At 28.5% G+C, this 24,584-nt stretch overlaps 2 protein-coding genes across 3 annotated transcripts in view; one reads left to right on the top strand and one right to left on the bottom strand.

The window, feature by feature from the left end:
- The window catches only part of LOC100866401 (uncharacterized), a 60,609-nt gene extending 42,611 nt beyond the window's left edge, over positions 1 to 17,998 (top strand). The window contains exons 1-6 of one of the 2 annotated variants that reach the window (XM_086907131.1): positions 3,265 to 3,600; positions 4,247 to 4,452; positions 10,025 to 10,160; positions 12,574 to 12,707; positions 14,999 to 15,233; positions 17,437 to 17,998. In XM_086907131.1, coding sequence (XP_086763257.1) covers positions 4,315 to 4,452; positions 10,025 to 10,160; positions 12,574 to 12,707; positions 14,999 to 15,233; positions 17,437 to 17,522 — 729 coding nt within the window. In that variant the 5' untranslated portion in view covers positions 3,265 to 3,600; positions 4,247 to 4,314 and the 3' untranslated portion in view covers positions 17,523 to 17,998. Of the gene's footprint in view, positions 1 to 3,264; positions 3,601 to 4,246; positions 4,453 to 10,024; positions 10,161 to 12,573; positions 12,708 to 14,998; positions 15,234 to 17,436 lie in introns of those variants that run through there. The other variant, XM_086907130.1, reaches the window with a different exon arrangement.
- Positions 17,999 to 18,282: 284 nt separating this feature from the next.
- Positions 18,283 to 19,142, bottom strand: Pfdn5 (prefoldin 5). Its single transcript, XM_003698436.4, has 2 exons — positions 18,787 to 19,142; positions 18,283 to 18,653 (listed from the first exon to the last, which is right to left on the bottom strand). Exons 1-2 carry the CDS (start codon positions 18,989 to 18,991, stop codon positions 18,385 to 18,387), a joined length of 474 nt encoding a protein of 157 aa, XP_003698484.1. The 5' UTR covers positions 18,992 to 19,142; the 3' UTR covers positions 18,283 to 18,384.
- Positions 19,143 to 24,584: the final 5,442 nt, after the last annotated feature.

Genomic DNA, 24,584 nt, shown 5'->3' on the forward strand with positions numbered 1-24,584 from the left:
CAAAAATCTCCTTATTCTGTCATTTTTTAATATGATAAATTAAGCCAATATTAAACTATCGAAGTAGTTAATTAATTCACTCAATTAAAAGTTTGAGGAATAAAGAAATGTTTGAGTTCGAATATTATAACTCATTTTCAGAGAGTGTGATTACCTTCTCAATCCTTCATTCATTCTACACAAATAAACTACAAATTTATAACTACATTGCACCAAATAAATATTAAACATCTATTTGTATTCAATTTAATCTTTCCAAAGAATATCAAAGATTCTTATCAATCACTTTCGATCAAGAAATCCATCCCTTTCCAATTACAAAAATCATAGATCACACATTCGATTTCGATTAATAAATACAGTAATTAGAGAATTAGAGAAATCGATAATACGTAGCTATTATACAGCACGAATTTTTTCTCTCTCACTTCCTTATCCAGGATAGGTTTGTAATCACGTACAAAAATCGATCGCCCATAAACCGATACCGTAATTATAAAAGCACGAACTTTACGAGAGAGCCAAATAACAGAACGTGGTGTATTTAATCCCAATGGTCTGTGTTTAACGTTTGGCTGCGCAATTTGACGAAGAACGGGGCAAAGTGGCCGTGAAGGAAAACGATTTTGGGATCTAGCTCGCCCTATTATTCGAGCGATAATTTAAGGGAAACCGGGGGAGGAGGGGGGTGATGTATAGGTAGCGAGTTTATGCAACGCCATTGTCTCGGTGGGTACTGTTATTTATGGGAAGGTTTCATCTTCTAAAAACGGAAGGTGCGTGTACAGGAGAGAAAGCGTGACGCGAATAACGATCGGGTATGGAGGCTGAAGCCAGTAATTAAAGATTAGCGAGGTGATTAGCGAGGGAGCAGGTATTTAAATCTCCTTGAAATGATTTGTCGAGTGCCCGTCCCTTTTGCTCACTCCTTCTGGCTCGAACAACTGATTGGCTGTATGCACGATTCTGTGTACCAATTACAGATTGTCTAATTACGTTTCTCCAACGTTTCATCATCGTGGATATGATAAAATTTAACGTTTGATCATTCGAATAAAATGACTCGAGGAAAGTAGAGTTGTAATGAATGTCAATTACTTTGATGATTGATGGTCAAATGTGCACATTTGTAAAAAAAAAGGATATTATTGGATATTATTTGGAAAGCATAAAAGTCTTAAATGAACCTTGAACCTCGGAAAATAATTTTTTTTCTTTTTGTTAAAAGAAGTATATTGGGCTACCAATAGGAATTGATCATTCGAATAAAATGATTCGAGAAAAGTAATATAGAGTTATGAGGGTCAATTACTTTGATGATTGATGGTCAAATGTGCAAATTTGTAAAAAAAGATGCTACGAATAGGAATAGGATATTATTTGGAAAGCATGAAAGTCTTAAATGAACCTCGGAAAATAATTTTTTTTCTTTTTGTTAAAAAAAGCGTATTGGGCTACTAATAGAATATTTTTAAAATATAAAATAAAATAGGAGTGAATATGTAAATTATACTTGAAGAAGAAGAATGTTTGGAGCTATGTTGTCAAAGAGAATACGATAAAATTTTGATTATCTATTTCTAAAACACGTTGTACATACAATAATTTATATGTGGATGTAATTGCTGGATAACTAGAATGAAATCAACGCACTGCTTTGTCAGAAATAACGAACGACGTATCAAGTGTTGAAGTGGTGAAGGATATAATGATAAGGAAATGGCCAGGTTGAATGATGTTTCGTTTCTATCCATAATTTTATCTCATTAAACCGCAACGTGGCTGTTTTCTAAACATTAGCAAGTCAATCATAAGCAATCCTAATGGTCGATGCATATTTAACAATATTTTCTTTTTTAACGGTACTTGAAATTTCTCTACATATCATTACATTTTAATTTATATATATTTTTTTTAATTTTCTTCAATTCGATTATTTCTAATAATACGTTCTTGACATTTTATGGTATTACAATTACACTTATCAATAAATTAATTATATAAAATTCTAATAAAAATGAAATTTAAAACGAAAATTCAAATATTTATGAGATAAAACAATAATCTCCCCCCTCATAGTATCTGAATATTAATGCGTTCCTGTTTAACAATATTTTTAAACCATTTATTTCTCCAATAATGGAGTTGTACAAAATATTTCAGAAAATAATTCCACGATAAATCCTGCAATATCTGTGCATCGAATGATCTCGAAGCACATAAGAATAAAGAAAGGAAAACGTACATCGTGCTACTATAATATATAATTAGATCAATTAGTAATTAATTATATTAAAGATACAACAGGCCGTGTGTTGTGTCATGAATAATTAACAAGTTTCGTGTTTCCGTGAAAAACGCTTAATTAATGATGAAGCTGCGTTAATCCAGTATAGCAAATGCCACTCACGTACATCGCATGCTGATCTCGCAAATCCACGAGAGCTAGACGTTTAACTTGCGACAGATTTTTTTTTCCTCTCTCTCTCTCTCCCTCTTTTAAGCCGAAATGTCGACGAAACGGACAAACTTTTCAACCCGTTGGTGATAACTGAGGCTACGTATATGGCACGTCGTCTTATCACCAGTGTACAAACATTGCCATAGACAGTGACATCGCATATCCGTTTCGTTTAATCGCGAATATATATATATATTTTTTGTATTATTATTATTATTATTATTATTATTATTATTATAAGGAAATTGTTACGTAATATTTGCATTTTTTTCGTAGATGTGAGTTATTCGAAATTGAAATAAGTGAAGTATTTTTATATAAGTATAAATTTCCTGTATCACGAAATTTGATTCATTTAATTATTTATCGATTTGTTTGAAGTAATAGTAATTTCAATGATACTTTGATTTTTTTTTTAAATAACAATGATTTTATACAAAGAGATTACGATTAATTATATAGCATGCTTTTATTAAATCTCTGTGAATATCTTTTCCTATGTGAAGTAACATTTAATATAAGGATAACATTTCAAACAGTATAATTTTGCTTATTATAGATACATAATTTAAAATATAGAATACTAATGGAAGAGAGACAAATATTTCGAACTATTAATGGATATAATTTTATATATTATCTTTTAAAAGACGAATCATAAATTTCTTGCTGTCATATTTTCTTTATTTATACCTATTTTATTTGTATCTATTATTCGAAATAAAATTATTTCATTTACATTTATTTTACCGCACAGCATCGAATATCGCAATCACAACGAATAATAATGTTCCTCGTGAAAGTCATCATTTCAGATAAACGTTAATTTTAATTCGTACGGTTAAAAACTAAGTTCGAAACTTTCACGAAAATGAGGTTATCCGTGATTACAATTTGTAACACGACGAAGAGATTCGGATAAACGAACATTAGTAAAAAAAAAAAAAAAAAGTTAAAAAGCGCATAGCGCGTTATATTTAGAAAAGAATAAACCGCATAGTTCCCCAGGGTGATATTTAAAAGTCGACGCCGGTGTCGAAAGTTTTCCCTGCCTTTTCACGCAATTCTTTTCTTGGGAACGTAATCCCACGGGTGACTAACACTGACGCTGACGTTGCTAAGCTTACGTAGAAAGTTTTGTAAGTACTTGTCTGTTTAAGTTATTACAGGATAAATGCTTGTCACCCAACTTACTAAATCTTGGGAAAGATATGTTTGCGATTTATGTTACGTGATTTCTTTTTATCTATCCGGAATATTCGAATTGAATGTGGTAATTGAATTAAAATTTTACGAAATTTTGAAAATTAATCTATTCTAAAGCATTAATTTCGTAATCAATTTTATCGGACTTTCACCTTTTATCCGAAAAATGAAAACAAAAATTTTAAATAAATCCGATTGTTTAAATGATAAAATATGTAACTCGTTTATAAATTTCGATAATTCAATATTCGCAAATACAAAAAGTTTCATTTTTTTTTTTTATTAGTAATGAAAATTATTTAAAAAATTTCTAAAATTAAATACAGATTTGTTGTTTTAAGGATAAATATTCTTAATATGAAATCAAACAAATATAGGATCATTGATACGAGAATTATTTACTTCAAACAATCGTTGAAATTACATAATTTTACAAAAAAGGAAATTTCAAGGAAATTCCAAGTTATTTCCATTATTTCTTTTTATAGTTCTCCTATCAAATCTTTTGGAAATATATCTAGCAATATATTAACAGAAATTCTAGCGTGAAAATTATATTTTCTCTGTTTTTATTTCCAGGTGTGCGAGGACTTAAGAATGTGTCCATCGATATTCCATTGGCCGTAGCAGATGGCACCACCGTCAATATGAGTTGCGGATACGATCTAGAATCAGATACTTTGTACACAGTGAAATGGTACTACAAACGTTTTGAATTTTTTCGATACATTCCTAAAGAAATGCCACCTACAAGTGCTTTTGGAGAATTGGGTAACAAAGTTCTCGTAAGTATTCGTTACAATTTTATATTCATACTTGCAAATTAAGTATTACATTAAGTAGTATACTTCATTCGAACTGTTAAAAACTGTAGTACCAATTAAATTTCTTTTTTTCCGATTATTTTTCGATTGTTTTATATTTATCATGTTTTTATTATATTAATAATGATATATATCTCGTTATTTTTGATTAAGAATTTTTTGTTTATGAATAACTGGTTGCTTCGTTAATAAAATACACAAAATTAAAAAACTGCATCTCTTTTAAACGCGAATAACTAGTTGCTTCGTTAAAATAAGGCGGTTTCGAGATTTCACAACAGTAATCCACTGGACGCTACTCAGAGAATTGTCGTCGAGTTATTTCGAGTTAGGAACACCTTTAGAATTTCTTACTTATTAAAAGTTGGAAGGCGAGCTCTGTGCGAATCACGTTTTACATTCGCACCTGACGTGCAATCGTTGAGAACCGAGGAAACGGAAGTGAGTCTCTCGGATTATATTTCTCCAAATTCGCCAAACCATGAAAGTTTGTTAGTACCATTCATATTCTATTTTATTATATAATTGTATTTAACAAACTGTATACACGTGGTACCACGTATTTTATTAACTTTAATTAAATGTATTCTCTATTTTTCATACCATGAATTATGCATATACGTATATGCATAATTTTCATTGTAATCTTTGTGTAATGAACAATTTAATTATTTTGTTAAAGATTTCGTACCGGATTGAAAAAAATGGGATATCTCATTATTATTACATGTTTGATATTTCTTTCATAAAATAATCGAGGGAATTATAAGAACAATAATTTTAAATTTGGTCCATGATATTGATATATAATATCACAAAATTCTACGAAGTATATTTTTCTTTTTTTTAATTCGATATAAACAAAAATTAAAAATATTAGAATACTCATCTGTTCTATTAGAAAAAAGCAACAAGAATTATTTTTGTTATAAATCCTTCAAAAGGAAACCTATCTCTGTCGTTGAAATAACTATGATATACTTGAAATCATTAGGTAAACTATTTAGAAAAATATAAATAATTAGAAACATTTAAAAAATAATCTCTAAATTGAATATAAATTGATCAATAACGGTCGAACGATTTCTTTATTTAACTCGGAATTTAAACAAGTTAAATCGACATTTTTAAGGGAAATCAGACGCATAGATTTCATTCTGATACGATCGATAGAACGTTAAATTTTCGTCAGTCGCATTCTAATTTGCTAAAAGCATTCGCAAACATTGGTGACCAAGCAAAATGTACCGTTGCTACGACCGGCTGATCTGGAAGAAATCCTGATTAGTTGCAACTCTTCGAAGCTTCCGAGTGTAAGCCGTGTTCTTTTAGACAGTTTAATTAATCTAACGAAATCTGGGAACAATTCTCTGGATTGATTCTACAATTCTAATATATTGAACCAATAAATAAGTTGCTTAATTAATTCTACTACCACTGCAATTAAATTAATCTTCTATTCTTTCGTTGTATTGATACAAGAATATATGGTTTTTCATTTATATACAATAAAAACTGACTTTGTACGTACGTTCAATTGATAACGTATCTTTACATTAATGACAAAAAGCAATTGTCTAAAACTCATTTCTTGTATACTATCATCAGATAAACATCTTATAAGAAAGTAAATAGTAGAAACAATACATTTCTATGTTTATCTCAGAAAATTTATATTGTGCTTAACGTTTGCAAGCATAATACATATTTACGTGTTAATTATTATTTTCAAATAAATATAGATAATAAGATAGAACATATAACTACAATAAAGTAATAGTGTCATTAAATAAATTAAAAATCCTATTCTTTAGCAACTTCTAAGAAATTTCAATATGAATAATTTATATGTTTCGTGTAAACAAGAAACGTCTGAAAACTGAATATTTATGATCATGCTATTATTAATACAATTTTTTAATAATTTTTATTATTATTTTTAAATAAATATATTAAATTATAAAATAATATTTTGAGTTTATCTTTTATTTTCGTCGTTCAATCATTTGTTCACGCAACTACCATTCGTCACAGATAAATTAAATTTAACATTGTGTTACACGATATAATAACACAATATAATAATATATTAAATATCCCATTGAATCAGGTATCATTAATCAAGAAATTATCGTGCAAGAATTCGCCTGATACCTGAAAACCGTAATACCTTATAAAACGCACACACGCTCGAAAGGAAACCAACTGTTTAAATTACCATCAACTTACGTACGTACGTCTTATTAAGTGAAAGCAAAGAGGAAACCTAAATGAAGGTATAACTGAGCTCTGTCGTTTATTCCCTTGCTCAAGTAACTAAAATCATTTTCTCGACCGGAAAATTATTCTCTCATTTCAAAGTCTCATTACATTGATATTTTTCCACCGCATACCTGTTCACGCGCATCACGTGAACCCATTATGCATACATTGTATCGCGAGGCCTAAGAGATATATGCAGCACCGCGCGAAACAAACAACGAACGAAGGGATGTAGCGTGGAGTTGGGTTGGATTCGTATTTCACAAACGGTAACATTATTAAAATTATCAGTGAGCCGGGATGAATTTATGCGTAGTGTGGCCGGGAGGAGAATTGTCGAATCGATGCACACGATGGTGTGAAATAGTACGTACAGCCATGCATCGATGCGTGACTGCACGTCGATCGCCGATCGAATCCCACTTATTTTCGAGCGAAACGTTTCATCCGCAATTCCGCTCAATCCGTTTTTCTACCACTCCGAAGTAATTCTTCGAACGCATGAACAATAGTTGGCGATGTTGTGTTTTCCACTTACGGTGTGAAATTACACGGTCGATTCGTGCGTACGACGATGAAAAATCTCGCAAGAGTAGTTAACCTCCGAGCGAAACTAGCCAACTCTTGCTTGCTTCCATGAAAATTACTATTTCTTTCCGTTCTTTCTTTCATTTGTAAAAAAAGAAAGAAAGAAAGAAATGAGATGTTAGATTACTTCTGGATTGCATTGCGGCCACAATGTTGTTGTATCGACTGAATTTAACTTCAGCTTTTAATTTCGAGTGTACGCTGTAAGAAGTATTTGAACGTATTGTAATAAATATTTATTATTTATTATAATTTTTATCTGTATCAATTAATTCGATCCAAGCGTATTAAATTTCGTGTTCATACGTTTCCATACGATTGCAGAAACTTGATACTGTGAAAAATGAAATCTCATGAAAAAAGAATAAAGCAAGTACAAAAAGTTTTTGTAGCTTTCGTAGTTTCTTTTATTCAAGCACGATTTCGAAATATCTTTTTTCGATGAAGATTAAGAATAAAAATTCCGGTGTTTTTCTTTTTTTTTTTTTAAATTGCTCGCTAAGCTGGATTTATATTGATCAACTTACAAATTCAAGTTTGTTTTATCTGACTAAAATTTAGCTTACACGGTTGATTTTGAGGCCGATCAATTTGCTTGTACACTTAGTGTAAACGCGGCTCTAACAAACAATGTTGCAACGTACATAATTTATAAATGGATTTAATATTAGCAATATTAGCATTTTGACTTTGAAGATTTTAACTCCTAAAAATACAATTAGATCATTGGAATAATTAAAAATAATATTTCTATTATTTTCATGCGATTTTAAAATATTTCTCAAAATTATACTTGGAAGATTTTTTACTTTTGTTGATGTAACTGATATTAAATTTTCATCGTAGACCGATTTTTTACCTATTTTTTACCTCTTCGATTACATCTACGTCATTATTTTTCGTTATACATTGTACATGTAATTTTCTTTAGTAAATTTTACCGTTATTAAATAATGGCAAAAAAATGCAATTTGAATTTTATATTTACTGTTATAATAATACTAAAATATTAAAATTAAATTTAGTATTATAATTGCATCTTTAATGCAATTTCAAGAAGGCCAGTATAATTATAGAATTATATACGATAAGTATATTAAACTAGAATTATGAAACTGAGAAAATAAAAGGATTCATAATAAAAATGGCCCTCGTTCAATTTTAATTCACCATCCAACCTCATGATCTAATTAGATATAGTGCCTCTCCAGCCATCTATGGCAATTGTGCACAAGTGTATGATGAGTATTCTTTAAAGAAAATTAATTCAAATTGATAAAAAATAAAACTACTAATTATCATTCAAGTAATAAATTAAACGGAAAATAAAAATAAATTAATGAAGTAAAAAAGCGAAAATTGAGAAGGGGAAATTTTTGTTATGAATTTTTTAATCAACAATATGATATTAATTAACAGACAAAATATAAAACCGGATATTAATAAGCAACAAAATCAAATTTTTTAATTATAGTGTAGAAATTATTATTATAAAAATTCGCATTTCGTTTCATTCGAAAATCAACTTTTCAAAATCAGTTTGAAAAGTTGACCTGATTACAAATCACAATAAACCACAAAAAAAAACCTACGATATAAAAATTTTTATCCAAAATCGATATTCCGTATTTCCTTATCTCCCTTCAATGATCCATTGAAAAAACTAGCCATCAACCACGATCGATATAAAAAAAAATCGAATATCAATATTATCGAATTATTATCGAATTCCACCTCGATATCCCTCCTCCGTTTTCATAAACATCTCCTTAAGCAAAGATGATCGTTCGACGAGCAATACGCTCGATTGGCAAGTTGGATCACGAGAATGTTCACACCGCGAGCGCAACACCACCACTCGATGAAAATTGATTGTGTGATTTATACGCTGCCACTGGCAACATGTAATTAATCGTTGTTGTGAGGTATTGTTTGTCATGAACGGGCGAATGTGCGAGGATGTCAAAGGGAACGAGTAAGTGCGATCGATTTGCAATAAATGGTACGCACCCTCCATCCCCCTCCCCATCCTTCCTATGATCATCGACGCTTGAATTGACCCGGTCGGGCCGCCTGGTATCGACGAGTCGCACGCACCACTCTCGCCAACCGATCGCTTCATATCGCTTCATATTTTTCAATTTTAATTTAATTACACGGTATCAATTCACGGTGACGCGCAGGTGAAAATATTCGTGTTATACGTGTTTTATCATCGTGGCCATCGTCCCGTCGAATTTTATTTAAATTGCGCCAATAAGTTATGCCCGGCGTGAAACAATTATCTCGCGTTGTAGGTAGATGGACACGATGTTTCGGGATTTATATTTAATTGAAACAGATTCAATAAATTGGAAATCTTTTAAATTTGTTATTGCACGGCGGTGAGAACATGTTTGCGAGAACATTTTATCGGACGTGCATCCGATATTGACATTTGTAACGAATGTAAAAATAACCCGTCTCTCTGAGAGAGAGAGAGAGAGAGAGAGAGAGAGATTGATACGTTATAGAATTTTGTGAAATACATTTTTTTTTTTTTTGAGAGGAATTTTTTATTTCGTTGTGATTCGTTTATAACGTTGTGACCGTTTCCTCTTTATTATCCATTATTATTCGATTCTCTCTAGTTCATCTGCTAGTCAATTAATTTTCGTTAATGTTATTTTTAATTACGTTACAGTTAAATCAAAGTGATGCTCATCGCGTAGTTTTAAGGGACTTGCAACCAAGCCATACTGGAAAATATCGCTGTGAAGTTTCTGGCGATTCTCCATCGTTTACTACTATAACGGTTGCCGCTTATTTATATGTTGCTAGTAAGTATCATATAATATAATATAATATTTCAATATAATATTTCATTTATGTTGGAAATAATAAAAATTAAACGATTGGATTTTCTAATAATTTTATAATTAAGTAATCAATTATTTAAGATTTATTATCCTGTTAAATACTATTATTATTATTATTATTATTATTATCCTGTTAAATCATCAAACGTTAATAAACAACTAAATCGAATTTTATAATAATTTTATAGTAATAATTACGTGACCGTTTATCTAAAATTTATTTACCTCGTTAAATGCTATTTAAGTTAAAAAAAAAAAAACTAATTATTTTATATTACATACTTATAATAAAGATTTAATATAAATTTTTGCTTTTTCTTCAAGCAAGTATGAAAAATACAATAATGAGTTATTTCTTCATTCTTTCATTGCAAACTCGCAATTATGAAGTCATTTAGCAAATAAAAATATATTCACACTAAGGCTGTGAAAAGGCATTAACACAACCTTAGCCGATATCCATGGTATCTGCTTACGCGTGATATAAATAATACAGCCAAAGGGGATAATTTGTTCGTAAGGAACATTAAGAAATAGTAAAACAGTGCAACATTAGTGCTCGTTTAATATTCCTAAAAAATATGTAAAATGAAGTTCTCCTTGGAATACGAATTATATACATAAATCATCGCTTCTTAAGGGTTAGGCCATTAAGCGTTTCCTGGCTCATTTAATATTTTTCCTTTTCATTTATCCTTACCTAATCCATATCAACATTAATTTGATAAATCTAATACTTTCTTTTTTTTTTTTTTTTTACCACGAGATAAGATAAATAGTACGATAATGCAATAAAATTATCAAATATCCATTTGTTTCTTTTACTTTGTTTTACCAATCTCCAGTTTTTTCCCGTAAAGACGAAAACCGTTCCGCGTGAAATTAAATCAACTTTAAACGCGAAACAAAAAAAAAAAACGTCCAAGTAATAAAATCGAGAAGGACGAATCGGTCTCATTAAATCACCGAATACGCTTCTTTTCATTTCATCATTCATCTTTCACGGCTCTCTTAACCGAGTTACTGTTAATTAACAGCTCCATTCTAATAAACATAACTCTTCACTCGTTTCTTTTCAGTATCATTTCACCTACTTTCCTCACGCGAATTGATCTTTTAATACGCACTATTAATTCTCAATGAAAAAACATTGAACGCACGGAGCACATTCAAATATACCCTGGCGAGGCTAAGTCCAGAGAACCGGATCGTGACCCATTATTTTTCTCTCCCTTTCTTTTTCCTTTCATCGAATCGACGCCGGTGTCATCTTCGACTATTGCCAGTTATTTCTCCATTGATCATTCCACGCGATGAGCCATTCCACTGCGGTTAATTGAAACGTGCGCAATTCGTGAGGAGGGAGTGACGAAACGAGAGATAGAGAAGGGGGAGGAGAAGAATAAAAAGGAAAAAGAAGATAAACGAGGAAAAAGGATAGAATATCGTGCCTCGTTTCCCACCGTCTCGCATCCTCGTTGAACGTCGACTTAACAACGCCACAACCACGGTAGCGATTCTTCTTTGAAGAGGCGAGGTGATTGCCTCTCCTTTCCGATCACGGATCGCTCGTAAAAGCTCGATACTGGATCGAGCCTTCGAATCTCGCCTTGTATCCCTCAAACGTTCTCTCTCTCTCTCTCTCTTCCACTTTTCTTCCTTTTCTCCATTCTCACGAGACGGGATGATCGTCTCGCATCCACAACATTACCAAACAAGTTCAAAATGGTAATCTTCGGCCGATCGTGTCCTTGAGAGAGGAGACCAGGGACTTGGCGATATACTAGGCGGAAGTCATTCAAGCCGAAGTGAGACAATTCTTTGACAGTTCGCTACCGGTACCAGGAAATTGACTGCCTTCTGTGGACGGCATAATGATCCCTCGAGATGTACAATGACGTGTTACGTATTCGGAATACCTCGATGTAGCGCGGCTTCGGCGAAAAAGTATCCTCAACAATAGACTTCCTATCCGTTCTTGAAATGTACGAGGATGATGGAAAAAAAGGGAAAATGTAAATCGGATTGAACGGCGTATCGAAAGATATTCCAACAACGTATACGTGCTGTTAATAATAAATCGGTGCAATGCTATAAACATGAGTTTGGAATTATTAGATTGTTGAAACTAAGCACTTCACGATAAAATAACTAAATGTACCGTTGACGTGATATTCGTTGCATTTATTTGAAACTTGATATTAAGTAAATCGTTATTTTAAAAAGCAACGAGCAAATTCTCTAACGAATATATTTTTTTGTCATTGTTAGTTTATCGAAGTTTGACATTTTGATCGGGGTAAAATAGTAAAATTACAATTATCATGGGAGCATATAATATTTTTCTGTTATTAAAAAATTCAATGAATTTCAGATCTACCAAAAGGGGATCCTCAAATTAGAGCCGAAAAGATACGCTACGCGGTAGGAGATACGGTGCGTGCAAATTGCACCGTTCCTTCGGGAAATCCTCCGGCGAATGTGACATGGACTGTGAATGGAGTACAGGTGGGTTGATTATGGAATGTAAGAGTTGATAAACTGCCATTGTTACTTGAAACAATAAATTACTTTTGGCATGCATTTATGCTATATTTTATTATCTTACAGGAATTTTATTAGTCTAATTAAATGGATAAAATAATATTAAATAAAACTATTATATTAAAACAATTATTAGATAAAGAATTAAGAATCGAAATTATTATGTATGAGATAAAATTTTAATATGAATGATACCTATTTTTAACCTAAAGTTATTACTTACTATAAAAATTAATAAATTTAAATTAAATAATTATTCGTAAAAAAAAGAGATTAAAATAATAAAATCTAGAATTCTTGAAAATCTTTTGAAATATTTTTTATATTTTTCACAAATAATTTACCGTGGTTAAAATTTTTCAATTTTAAGATGTTTTTGCAATATTATAAACACAAATGAACGTGTAAGAAGAATGATAAATAATTACTAGGTAACTGAATTTTATATGCATCTTAAATATTCTTCCCGTGTACAGATATCAACTCATATAGGTATCAATGTAAATTACATATGTCTTTAATTTGAAATACCGGCCTCCAATCATGTAATTCCGGTCTGACATTTAGTGTTCTCATAAATTTACGATACGTCAATAATAATTGAAAAATGAGAGATAAACTTCAAATTTTAATTTAAAATTTTCGCATATAAATCTGTAATTATTAAATAAAAGTTGTCAAGATGAAAAATGCGAAAAAATTCTTAGTTAGTAGTTTCATAAATAACAAAAGAACTATAATAATAAAATGTGAACAAATTATTGTTAATTGTTTGTAATTATATTCAAACAAATGTTCGAAATGTATATACCATTAATGACATAATTTGCTCATCAAAAATTGATGTCATTCATAAATTTAGACCTATACTTTTCATAAACTTTTTTAATCTAAATAGAATAAATATAAAATTTATTCTAAACTTCATTACGATTGAATAATAAAGAGAAATGAAAAAGATTATTATTGTTTCTACCAAATAATATAATATTGTTATTCTACATAAAAATTACATAAAATCTAATTCTGCAAATCTCGAATAACTCTATCAAGAAGATAACTAAATGGAATATAAAAACTTAAAAATTTCACTATTCTCTAATAACGTAAAGCATTTATATTATCTTTTAACGACATTTTCTATAATAAATATTCATTCTATCTATACACACAAATAATAAAATAATTAAAAAATGCATAAAAATCAAAATTATCAAGTTTCACGTATAATTTTCTATCTTCTATTACATGATCGAAGTCAATTAAATATTGGTAAGCATTAACATATTATAATAAATTATAATATAATAACTATTATATAATTATATTATATAAAATAATATAATAAAAAAAAAAGAAAATATCGAAAAAAATGTATAATTCATATCGATTCTCGAATACGATAATACCGTTATAAGTGTCGAAAGTCACTGAAGAAATTATCTTTACTTCAATCATTTTCTAACTTTTATTCGATACAAAGTAACAATCTGAAATGATTTACGGATTTCCTAACAATCTGGTAAATATTAAACTTGTAAGAGAATACCACAAACTATTCATAGTCTCTTTAAAAAAAATTATAATAGTGTCTATGGTATAATCGAAAAGCAGGAAGTACAGTTACATACTTATGTATAGTATTAAATCCTGCTTATTTTTCTTTTCTTTCGCGTTCCAGCAATAATATATGCATGTTTTAATAATGTTTTCCTGATTTAAAACATTTCCTGCATAATATTTATATATCTTTAAAATTCTACAAATTTTATTTTATTGCCAAAAAAATTACGATAATAAGAAAAACATTTGATGTATACATAATAATATTTAACCTAAGCCTAATTATTTTAAACCTCAGAAAAAAACATATGAAGTTTTTTTTTAAATGTAGATATATAATTATTATTATTATTTGATATAATTATTCTACATTTGATACGTTTAATATTATTATTTCAATGTAAAATGCATCTAAAAATTGTTAAATTTTTATAAATTAAATTATTTCTATTAAAATTAAATATAATTACGAGATAGAATTAATATTGCATTACGTATTATGTATTGAATTACTTAAATCTATATATAATTATTTTACGAATAATTACATATACATTTAAAACGTATTAATAATGCTCAATTAATTTGTATTTAATTTTATCATTAATATGAAGTGAAATACGATGAAAAGGTACATATTTCCTTTTTATTATTTGTATTTCATATTTTATAAATAAAATTGTATATTTCAGGTAAATTCCAGCTTCATGATGAACATTACGGACAAGTTTGGTGACAATCAGCAATTGATGACTATCGCAGGATTGGACTTCGAGACTATACAAGATAGCTTTAACAACGGAAGATTACATATTGTTTGCAATGCTAACGTCTTTCATTTGTATAAAAAACAAGCCGATGTTATTTTGATCGAGGAACGGCCACGTCTGGCATCTGTATTAGGAACCCGAGAATCTTCTTATATTGGTATATCTTTTAAATCTCTTTACAACTGACCATTTGTAATATGCACAATACTTTCTTTTGATAACCGGATAGAGATATTGTACCGTTCAGATATTCGAGATATCTGACACAAAAATGTATCTTTCTATTTCTGCCAATAACGACCATTGTAAATTGTAACAACTAGTGAAAGACGAGGAGGAGGGATTAATATGTTCAATGCGAATAAAATCAAAAGAAATCCCCGATGGCGGATATTGATTTTTCAGAAATAAAGAAACAGTTGTAAAGCGAAAAATACAACGAAATTCAAAACAGCTGTGCATATTGATGATAACACTTGTATTGAACGCGTATGCAAAAGGAAAGCAGGATATGCAGAAAATCTTTTACATCTTTTATATTTGGGAAAACATAACGCAACGTTATAGATCAGAAAATTCTTATAAAATATACGTTCACGTTATCTACATTTAATGTGTTAATTAATAGAATTATTTCTATGATAAAATCAATGACTATAATTGCTATAACAAATTTTATAATTTATGATATAAAAATATCTTTGACTGCAATTCCGAATAACACCGATTAAAATGAAACTTTATAAATTTGAAGATAGACGAAAGATAGACAGAAAGTATGAAATTTCAACTTCGGCAATGCATTCCGGAAGATATATAAAGAGATGGATAAATCTAAAATACGAATTTAAGAATTTAATATGAAAAAAAAATTTCTCTATGTAAATGTTAAACTATAATATCTTTTATTCTATTCTTTGTTTTATAATTTTTCGTTTCTTCTCGATAAAGTATATAAACTAACTAAACTAACTCCGTAACTAATTTTATATTGTTAATAAATATTAATCATCAGTAAAGTGCGGGTATTTATGCATTTATGCAAAATTTGAAACTACAAAAATATACACTATAGTACAGCACAAATGCATAGTATAATAAAAAACACAAAATATCTAACTATTATTAAATTGTAAATACTATTTAATTAATACTTATGATATTTGAAGTATGAAATATCCATTTAAGCCTTTTTAAATAAAAATTTAATTTTGCATGAAATAGATGATAATTAAATACAAAAGGATTTTTTGCTATCGATAATGAATATCGGTAACCAAAATAAAATTCTCCAATCGGTAATAGTTATCGGTAGTCGAAAAAAATTTCCATTATTGATATTGGGTAACCAAAAAATTTCCATCATCGGTAATAATTATCGATAAACAACAATTTAGTTATTTATTATAAAATTATCATTATAATAAGTACATTTTATTTTTTTTTTTTAAAGATTTAATAATGATTGCTTTTGCTCTTTAAATAGAAATTAACTTTTATTCAATGATTTGTAAAAAAAATTAAAAATCTAGTACAGTTATAAGAAATGGATAGGTAAAAAATACTATTTATACTGCATTGAAAAAATTAATTATATTTAAAATATCATGTTAAAATATCACGATAACTAACTAAACGATATTATTAAACAAATACATTCGATTTCTCTCCTATTCTATCTAAATAATTCATTTATCTTCAATTAATCATGAAATTAATAGAAGAAAATACAGTATTAAATATTATAGACTATTTTTAATACAAGGAAAATAATGATAGAATTCAAAAAACGTAAGCAACAGTAAAAATAAAAATATTTATAGTTAGATTTTATTTTAAATAATAGGAAAAAATTCTAAAAAAGAAATTGAGTAATATCGAAAATTTTCTTATGATTTCTTTTTTTTTTTTTTTTTTTTTTGGTATTTTGTACAGTTATTTTTCCTTTAAAAAATTCCTCATGAAAAAATATCAAAATATGATTTTAAAAAATTAAAAGATCAAGAATGTAATTTATTTCAAATTTTTGATAAATCACATATTTTGTTAATAAATAAAATATAATCATATAATTCTATTTCTCTGAAAATGCTACTAAATAAATATATATAAATATAAATAAATATAAACAAGTAAATACAAATAAAATACAAAATAAAAATATAAACGTTATAAAATATCATCCCATTGAAGTACTATTAATTATAAAAAAAAAAACTTATTCGCGTCAGTAATTATGATATTGAATATACTATATCAAAATTAAATCTTTATAATTATTATGTATCGTTATATGAATCGTCATGTATCGTTATGTATCGTCATATATGAATTTATATATATTATTTTTCTAATTTCAGGGCATGCATCAACGCAGTTCACGCAAACTTCATTTGCAAAATGGTTTATTGCCTCAACTGCTCTGTTACTACGCCACTTCAGATAACAACGATGAACCTGTTATTCACCCAATATGCATATGACTGTATTGAAATGGAGAGGGCAAATTGTTTGTAAAATTTTAAAACTTAAGTGAGACGAGGAAAGAATGACAAATTTTTTGGTTAATATAAATATCGACCGTATGTTATTCGTGTAAATAGGATAAAAAAATTAGCTAATTATCTACGTGAAATTGCGACCTGCGCTGTCTCATTGCAACGAGACAAATTTATAATCTAAATAACATGTCATAATATTATGTATTAGATTGACAAAATGTCGCGCCAAAGTGTTCGAAAATTTATTTCAATACTATTATACCATGTTTTCTATCCTCCAACAATGATTTTGATACATTTAAAGAATCTTCCGTAAAATATAGCTGCCAGAATATATCATCTCACGTTATAGGTAAAAGCTGTTATTGTTTGTGAATAAAGTTTTACTTAAGTGAAAAACAAATAAATAATTCACCTCCGTTGTTTTTGTTTTTCTCTTCCTCAAAATTATTTCTATTCCATTTTTTCCTTACTACATTCCTAATTATATTGTTATTAAGCAATATTAGTTTGTACTTTAAATATAGAATTATATATTATTGGTAAAAATGTGTATATTCATAAAATTTGTTATATTTAATAAATAATATATGTATATATAAAAAAATGGATAATATCATAAAATAAAATTTAAAGAATCTTATTATTATTAAATTTAATCTTCCTTTAAAATTCTCAAAATAATTATTATCCTAACAAAAAATGTACAGAACAATGTAATTTAATGACAATACCAATACAAATTTGTACAAATAAAGAGCAAATTACATAAGAGCATTTAATTTAGAAACATTAGTGTTTTTATTCTTAATCTTCTTTCGGCACTTGATTTTGAAGTTTCATTTCTATCACATCCACAGTGGCATCTCTGACTTTACTTTTTTCAAGGCCTAGTTGTTGAATTTTTTCCATTTGTTCTGTAACATAAGCTACTCTTCTATCAAAGTAATCCTTTGCATCTATAACTTTTTTTTGAGCATAATAACCAGTTCCAATATCAATTAGAACATTGTCAGTTTCTACTAGTTTTCCAACTACATACATCGAGCCAGTTAATGGCACAAGAATTTCGTTTCCTTAAAAGAAATTCAATAATATTATTAATATAATATAGGTTAAAGATCACATTTTCTAACCTCTAAAAAAGTATTAAAAATTAAACGAATTTTTACATTAGAACTTATATAATACAAAATTAATTAAACTTACCTTCCAAGGATGGACTAATTTTTTCAAGACATGAACCTGATTCTTGAAATTTACTTTGAGCAATTTTTAATGTTTGCAATGAATCTTGGAAAACACCGAGTTCTTGATCTAATTGCTGTTTTAACATTGTAAGTTGTTGAAGATTTAAAGTTGTTAAATCTATTTTTTGTAAATGTGGCGTTTCTGTCATCGAAACTTCTGACATTTTAAATTATTTACTATAAAAATTAATGGAAATCAACGACCTTCCGTACTCTCTAAGCGTATATCCAAAAACGGTCAACACCGGAGATAAACTCATATGTTTAATCATTAGTTTTAAACGTTACTAGATGGCGCAATTGTATTTATACTACAGTGACATCTTAACTTTACAAAACTAAATACGAAGAGAAACGACATTCTAAGAGACTATGTATCTTCTGTAGTAAATCATGCGTATATATAGATTAAACATGAATTCTACGTTTCATGTTCTGAAATATCGACGAAAAACCAACGTTAGTTACGCCATCTATGATTTACTAGGGTCAACAAAGAAACTATATTCATATTACCATCAAAAAGGCAAAAAAATAAAAATGTGCATATATATTATGAAAAAATCGTCATTAATCATAGAATTCAATCATAAGCTGCGACGATATAATTATAAATATAAAAAAAAATAGAAAAAATTTTAATATATGCTTCAATATTCTGATTGAAATGCTAGAAATTTTTATATACAATTCAACTACGAAAAAAACAAATAAACATTCCTCATAATTATTTCTTAATATAAGCTACGCAAAATAATCAATCACTGATCGTTTGCAAAACAAATAAAAAAAAGAAATTCTTATGCGATAAACTAAACTCGAAAAAATTAAATTATATCATAATCTAATTGTATATAAATCTATAAAACAGATATAAAACTACTCTATACACATTACATAAAACATAACATACGTGTATCAGAATTTTATATATTCATTGTAATGAAAATATAAAAAATTGATATTTGAAATTTAAAAGCAAAATAAAAATGCAAAATGCATTAAAACATTTTATTAATCATCACAATTTTCAATTTCAACACTATTCACAATAATCACAGCTATTATATTATAGCGTATATGTTATATAATAATATATACGATATAATATTAATAATAATAATAATAACAATATATAATAATATGTAACAACAATAATAATAATAATAATATAATATATAATATTACTATTATTATTATTATGCATGTAATCACATAATTTACTCAAAGTAGACGTTCGACAAGCCACTTATTTATACTTTAAAACTTTTAACATTTTTAAGCTACAAAATTTCATGATTTTTTAAACTTCAATGAACACAAGAAATATCCTAACTGTGAAAATAATTTCGATTCTTAGGAAGAAACATATTCCTAGACTTCTAATATTCTATATAATTCTCAAAAAGAAAATTATTACAGAATATTTTCATTTAAACCTACAACTTTTTTATAATTTTCCATTAGCTAAATACATTGTGTAATATAAACTTAAAAGTAGTACCTTCCCATATATAACAATCGCAAGATTTTAGAGAGAAAAACCTCAATAAAATGAGGGAATTAGATATATAAAATGACCGATATAAAATGAAGGAAATTAGATGAACTTTACTAGTATTCTGTTGTATACTAGTCTACTCTTTCAAACAACAAGGATTAATAAAAATTATATAAAATATACTTACTTTCGAATTGATGATAACTTCGAAAATCGAATATTTTTTGAAAATATAACTGATAACTTATACCTGAAACAAACTTATTTAGATGATTAGCACAATAATTAAAAAAAGTAACGAACGACTTCATAAATATGACTATGGAATAGTATAAAAAATAAAATTTTATAATGAACATTCACAATTATTCCTAAAAAATTTAGTCAAAGAAATTTAAATTCGATATTTTTCAAGGATTTGGGAGAATCGTTGTCTTAACAATGACAAAGAGAAATATACTTACATGTAACAGCAAACGCAGAATGTGAAAAGAATTGCTGAAAAAGGTAACAATTCAGTAGCCAGAAGGACTACAAATATCTTCCATTCGAAATAAATCCGAACAATAAACCGAGTGGAATATTCATTTTGTATCGTAACACCGATAACGAAGAAATTCAGTGCAGTCTGTAATGACTGCTGCCGTACAATCATCCTTGTTAGCTTGCTTAGCCAACGTGAGATGATTCAGGAACACGTATTCTTGACAATCTCACAAAAATTTGGGCATTTAATGTTCGCAATATTACTAGAACAAACGCGATTATTTCTTAAACGCAACGCTACTTTTCAAAACGAAATCGATAAAATTATTATTGTTGTATAAATATTATATTAATATTGTAAAATAGAAATATTAAATCGATTAAAAGAAGAAAATAATATAATCTTTCATATAAAAATTTTGTAGCAATTTATAATTAAAAAAAAAATACGCGATATCTTAAAATTTCCAACGATACTATAAACGAGATTCTTATTTTAAGAAAACGATCGTTCAAACCGCGATTCTCTTTTCGTAACACTAATGCAAACGCGATTCAGACGCAACTCTAATTCAACCCGTTGTTAATCGCAACACTAATAAAAAAATCGCGATGCCCATGATGTCTGGATCTGGATGATGGGCCTGCATGCAAATAGGCCAGACAACACAACAACAATCAACTACATATACTAAAACGAGCACAATGACAAAATAGTAACAATGACTTCCCATCCTTTGGACCCAAAAAACAAATCCAAAAGATGAGAAGCCATTCGTTGCAGCCCCTCTTCGCGACAATTTGTCGAGGCCTCTTCGGTCTTCCTCCTTCGGGCGCAATGCCCGCTGAAACTTAAATCTAGGCTCGAGATTCGCTAATCGTAAATCAAAGAAAAAAAGAAAAAAAAAAAACTAAATCGCGAAAGCTAAGTGCACGTAGACCAATTATCAATCGTACACGTGCAGAATCTCGAGCGCAACGTTCGTTTCGAAACCAAATCGCGATCGCGACCGCGGAAATTCGAAAAATCGATGAATAAAACCAAATACGAATGGCATGCTCCATTCGCATATTCCAGTTTCATCCTCCATTTTTCAAATTATATTTCCTGAAACAAGTTGTCACGCGAAAACGCGCCTACCCGACCAGAGACTGTGACAACCTGCCCGGCCCTACCTACTTATAATTAACAGACACACCAGAAATATACTACCTATCCTACCTAACCCTATATTTAAAAAATGGCAAAACAGGCATACCAACACATTCATTCTACGAATCTCACGCATAATACTCGGGCGCAAAAGCCTACACTAGGGAAAGCGTCCCGGGACACCTCCGACACCCGAGCTTGGCACACAACTCGCACACTCTAACTTTACGTACCATTTTCCTGAAATCGACTGACGATGGCTAGTGACCATTGCGTGAAATACGATAAAAACACGCGTATATCTTAATTTTAATAATGAATATTTATTAATATTTATTAATTTTATTTATTAATATACAGATATATCTTTTAAGGCAATTAAATTATTAAAATAGAATGAAAATTTGATCACCATTGACCATTATTATAATTTAAAAGTAAAAATTATAATATTGCGTACAAATATTGTTGTTGGAAATTGTAATGATATTAATCGTGAATATTTTAAATATTTCAAATTATATTGTGTTATATGAATGTGTTAATAAAACGACGCAATTCCACAGCCTAAACAACACACACAATGTGGAAAATACGTCGTGCACGATACACTAACGCATCGTCAATCGCTAAAAAATGTTTATTAGCTTATAAACTAAGGTCATCATGCCCATCGCCTCTCTCTCACTCAAGTAAGCACTTGGGCACGTGAGTGAGATCCTGGCAATAAACATGGAAAGGGTTAAACCTGAAAATCCTGAGCTAAAAAAAAGTATTAGTGCGAATTTAACGGGCTAAAATTATATCATCTTATTTCATTCTTTAATAAATACTTTACTTAATAAATTTAATGAATTATTGAATTAATAATTTTAGAAAGTAAAAATATAATAAAAAAGATGTTTATTTATAATAATTAATAATAAAAAATAATTGACTCTAAATAAAATTATGAATATTAATCAAAATAACCTCAGGCGATCTCTTCATCAAAGCATATGTTCGAAAATGAAAAATCAATGTGCAAAACTTCTTGCCCTGATTCAGAAATCTACCTGTCGCGAAATATCTTCTTGCACATAATATTTCATACATTTCTTCTTTTTTACGGAGGAAATTAATTATTTTTTAATTTAATTTAATTGAAATCATGCTTATTATAAATTTATAATATATCAAATAATTACATATGATTAAAAGTAAAATTGAAAATTGTTTATTATATCACTAATGATAATATGCATTTTATTGTATAATCGATATTTTTATGTAACAAAATCGAAGGACACCCAACTTCTTCACTACAAGATATTTAATTAAAATCAATTCAATTTTTTTCATTTATTCGAATATTCGCTCTTATTACTAAATTCATATAGTTATTCAAATAGTTCGATTCATATAGTTGTTTAATCTTTATTTTACAAATAAATTACAAAACATTTTCAACTATAAACAATCAAACTAATTTGTATCGTCCATACTAATCATATTAAAATAATTTTAGATATATATTATATAATATTAACTATTAATATTATCTTAAAAACGCGACGTGCAAGAAGATCTATCCTGATCTAATAAATAAAGTACAAAGAAATGTTACTATTCACGGGTATGATAAATACCCGCGGTCATTATGCTCGTGCAAAAATCTACGTATACAACCAATCATCCGTGTCGATTGGGACCTTTCGTCCTACGACATGATTGAATGACCGGAGGAACATAAATGCATGCGACTCACCAATAGATGCGAAGAATCTGCATTGTCGTGGCCCAAGATGTCATCGTGAAAGTAGTCATCATCAGGAAGTGGAAACTATAACAAAACATGAAACATTATAATTAAAACACAATACTGATTATTTAAAAAAGTTGAACTGGAAAATATATATAAATAATTACCTCTTCGCGTGGTGGATGATTGCCCTATTCCTTCGAGAAACACTGACTCTACCCTGTACCGAAAACGAATATTTAAAAAAATAAAATAAAAAATAAAAAACTACCACCGCGTCGATTTAAAATATAGGCGACGAACAAGCACTGACTCTAGTTTCCCGAATACTTATGATAATTTAATTAGAGCTATTATACACTAAAATATTTAAAAAAAAACTGTTACGTAACAAACACTGATTCTACAGACCGCATTGCACGCGATCACAAATATTTTTTTAAATTGTAGTCCAGTAGAAATGTTCATAAACACAGGCAAAGTCAGGCATCTTTAACAAAATTAAAGTATTATGTTTAATTATTTTTATTATACAATATTAATGATATAAAAATATTGAAATAATAAAAAAAATCTATTAAATTTCAAATTTTAATATGAATAAAGATTGAATATCCAATAAACTATAATAACGATAACAATATATAATACAAAAAACTGAGAATCTATTAACTTTATTCCAATGGAAGAATTTGATTTTCTTTAAACTAAAGATTTCTTTTATTTTTTAATCAATAATTAAAGCAAAATACAAAGAATAAACAAAATTTATAAAAATAATTACCTCTTCGCGTGATGGATGACTGCCTTATTTCTTCGAGAAGCACTGACTCTATCCTGTACCGCAAACGAATATTAAAAATAAAAAAAATAAAA

This window comes from Apis florea, unplaced genomic scaffold, assembly GCF_048593485.1.
Source record: "Apis florea isolate Af1SG1 unplaced genomic scaffold, ASM4859348v1 contig_2748_pilon, whole genome shotgun sequence".
Classification (NCBI taxonomy): domain Eukaryota; kingdom Metazoa; phylum Arthropoda; class Insecta; order Hymenoptera; family Apidae; genus Apis; species Apis florea.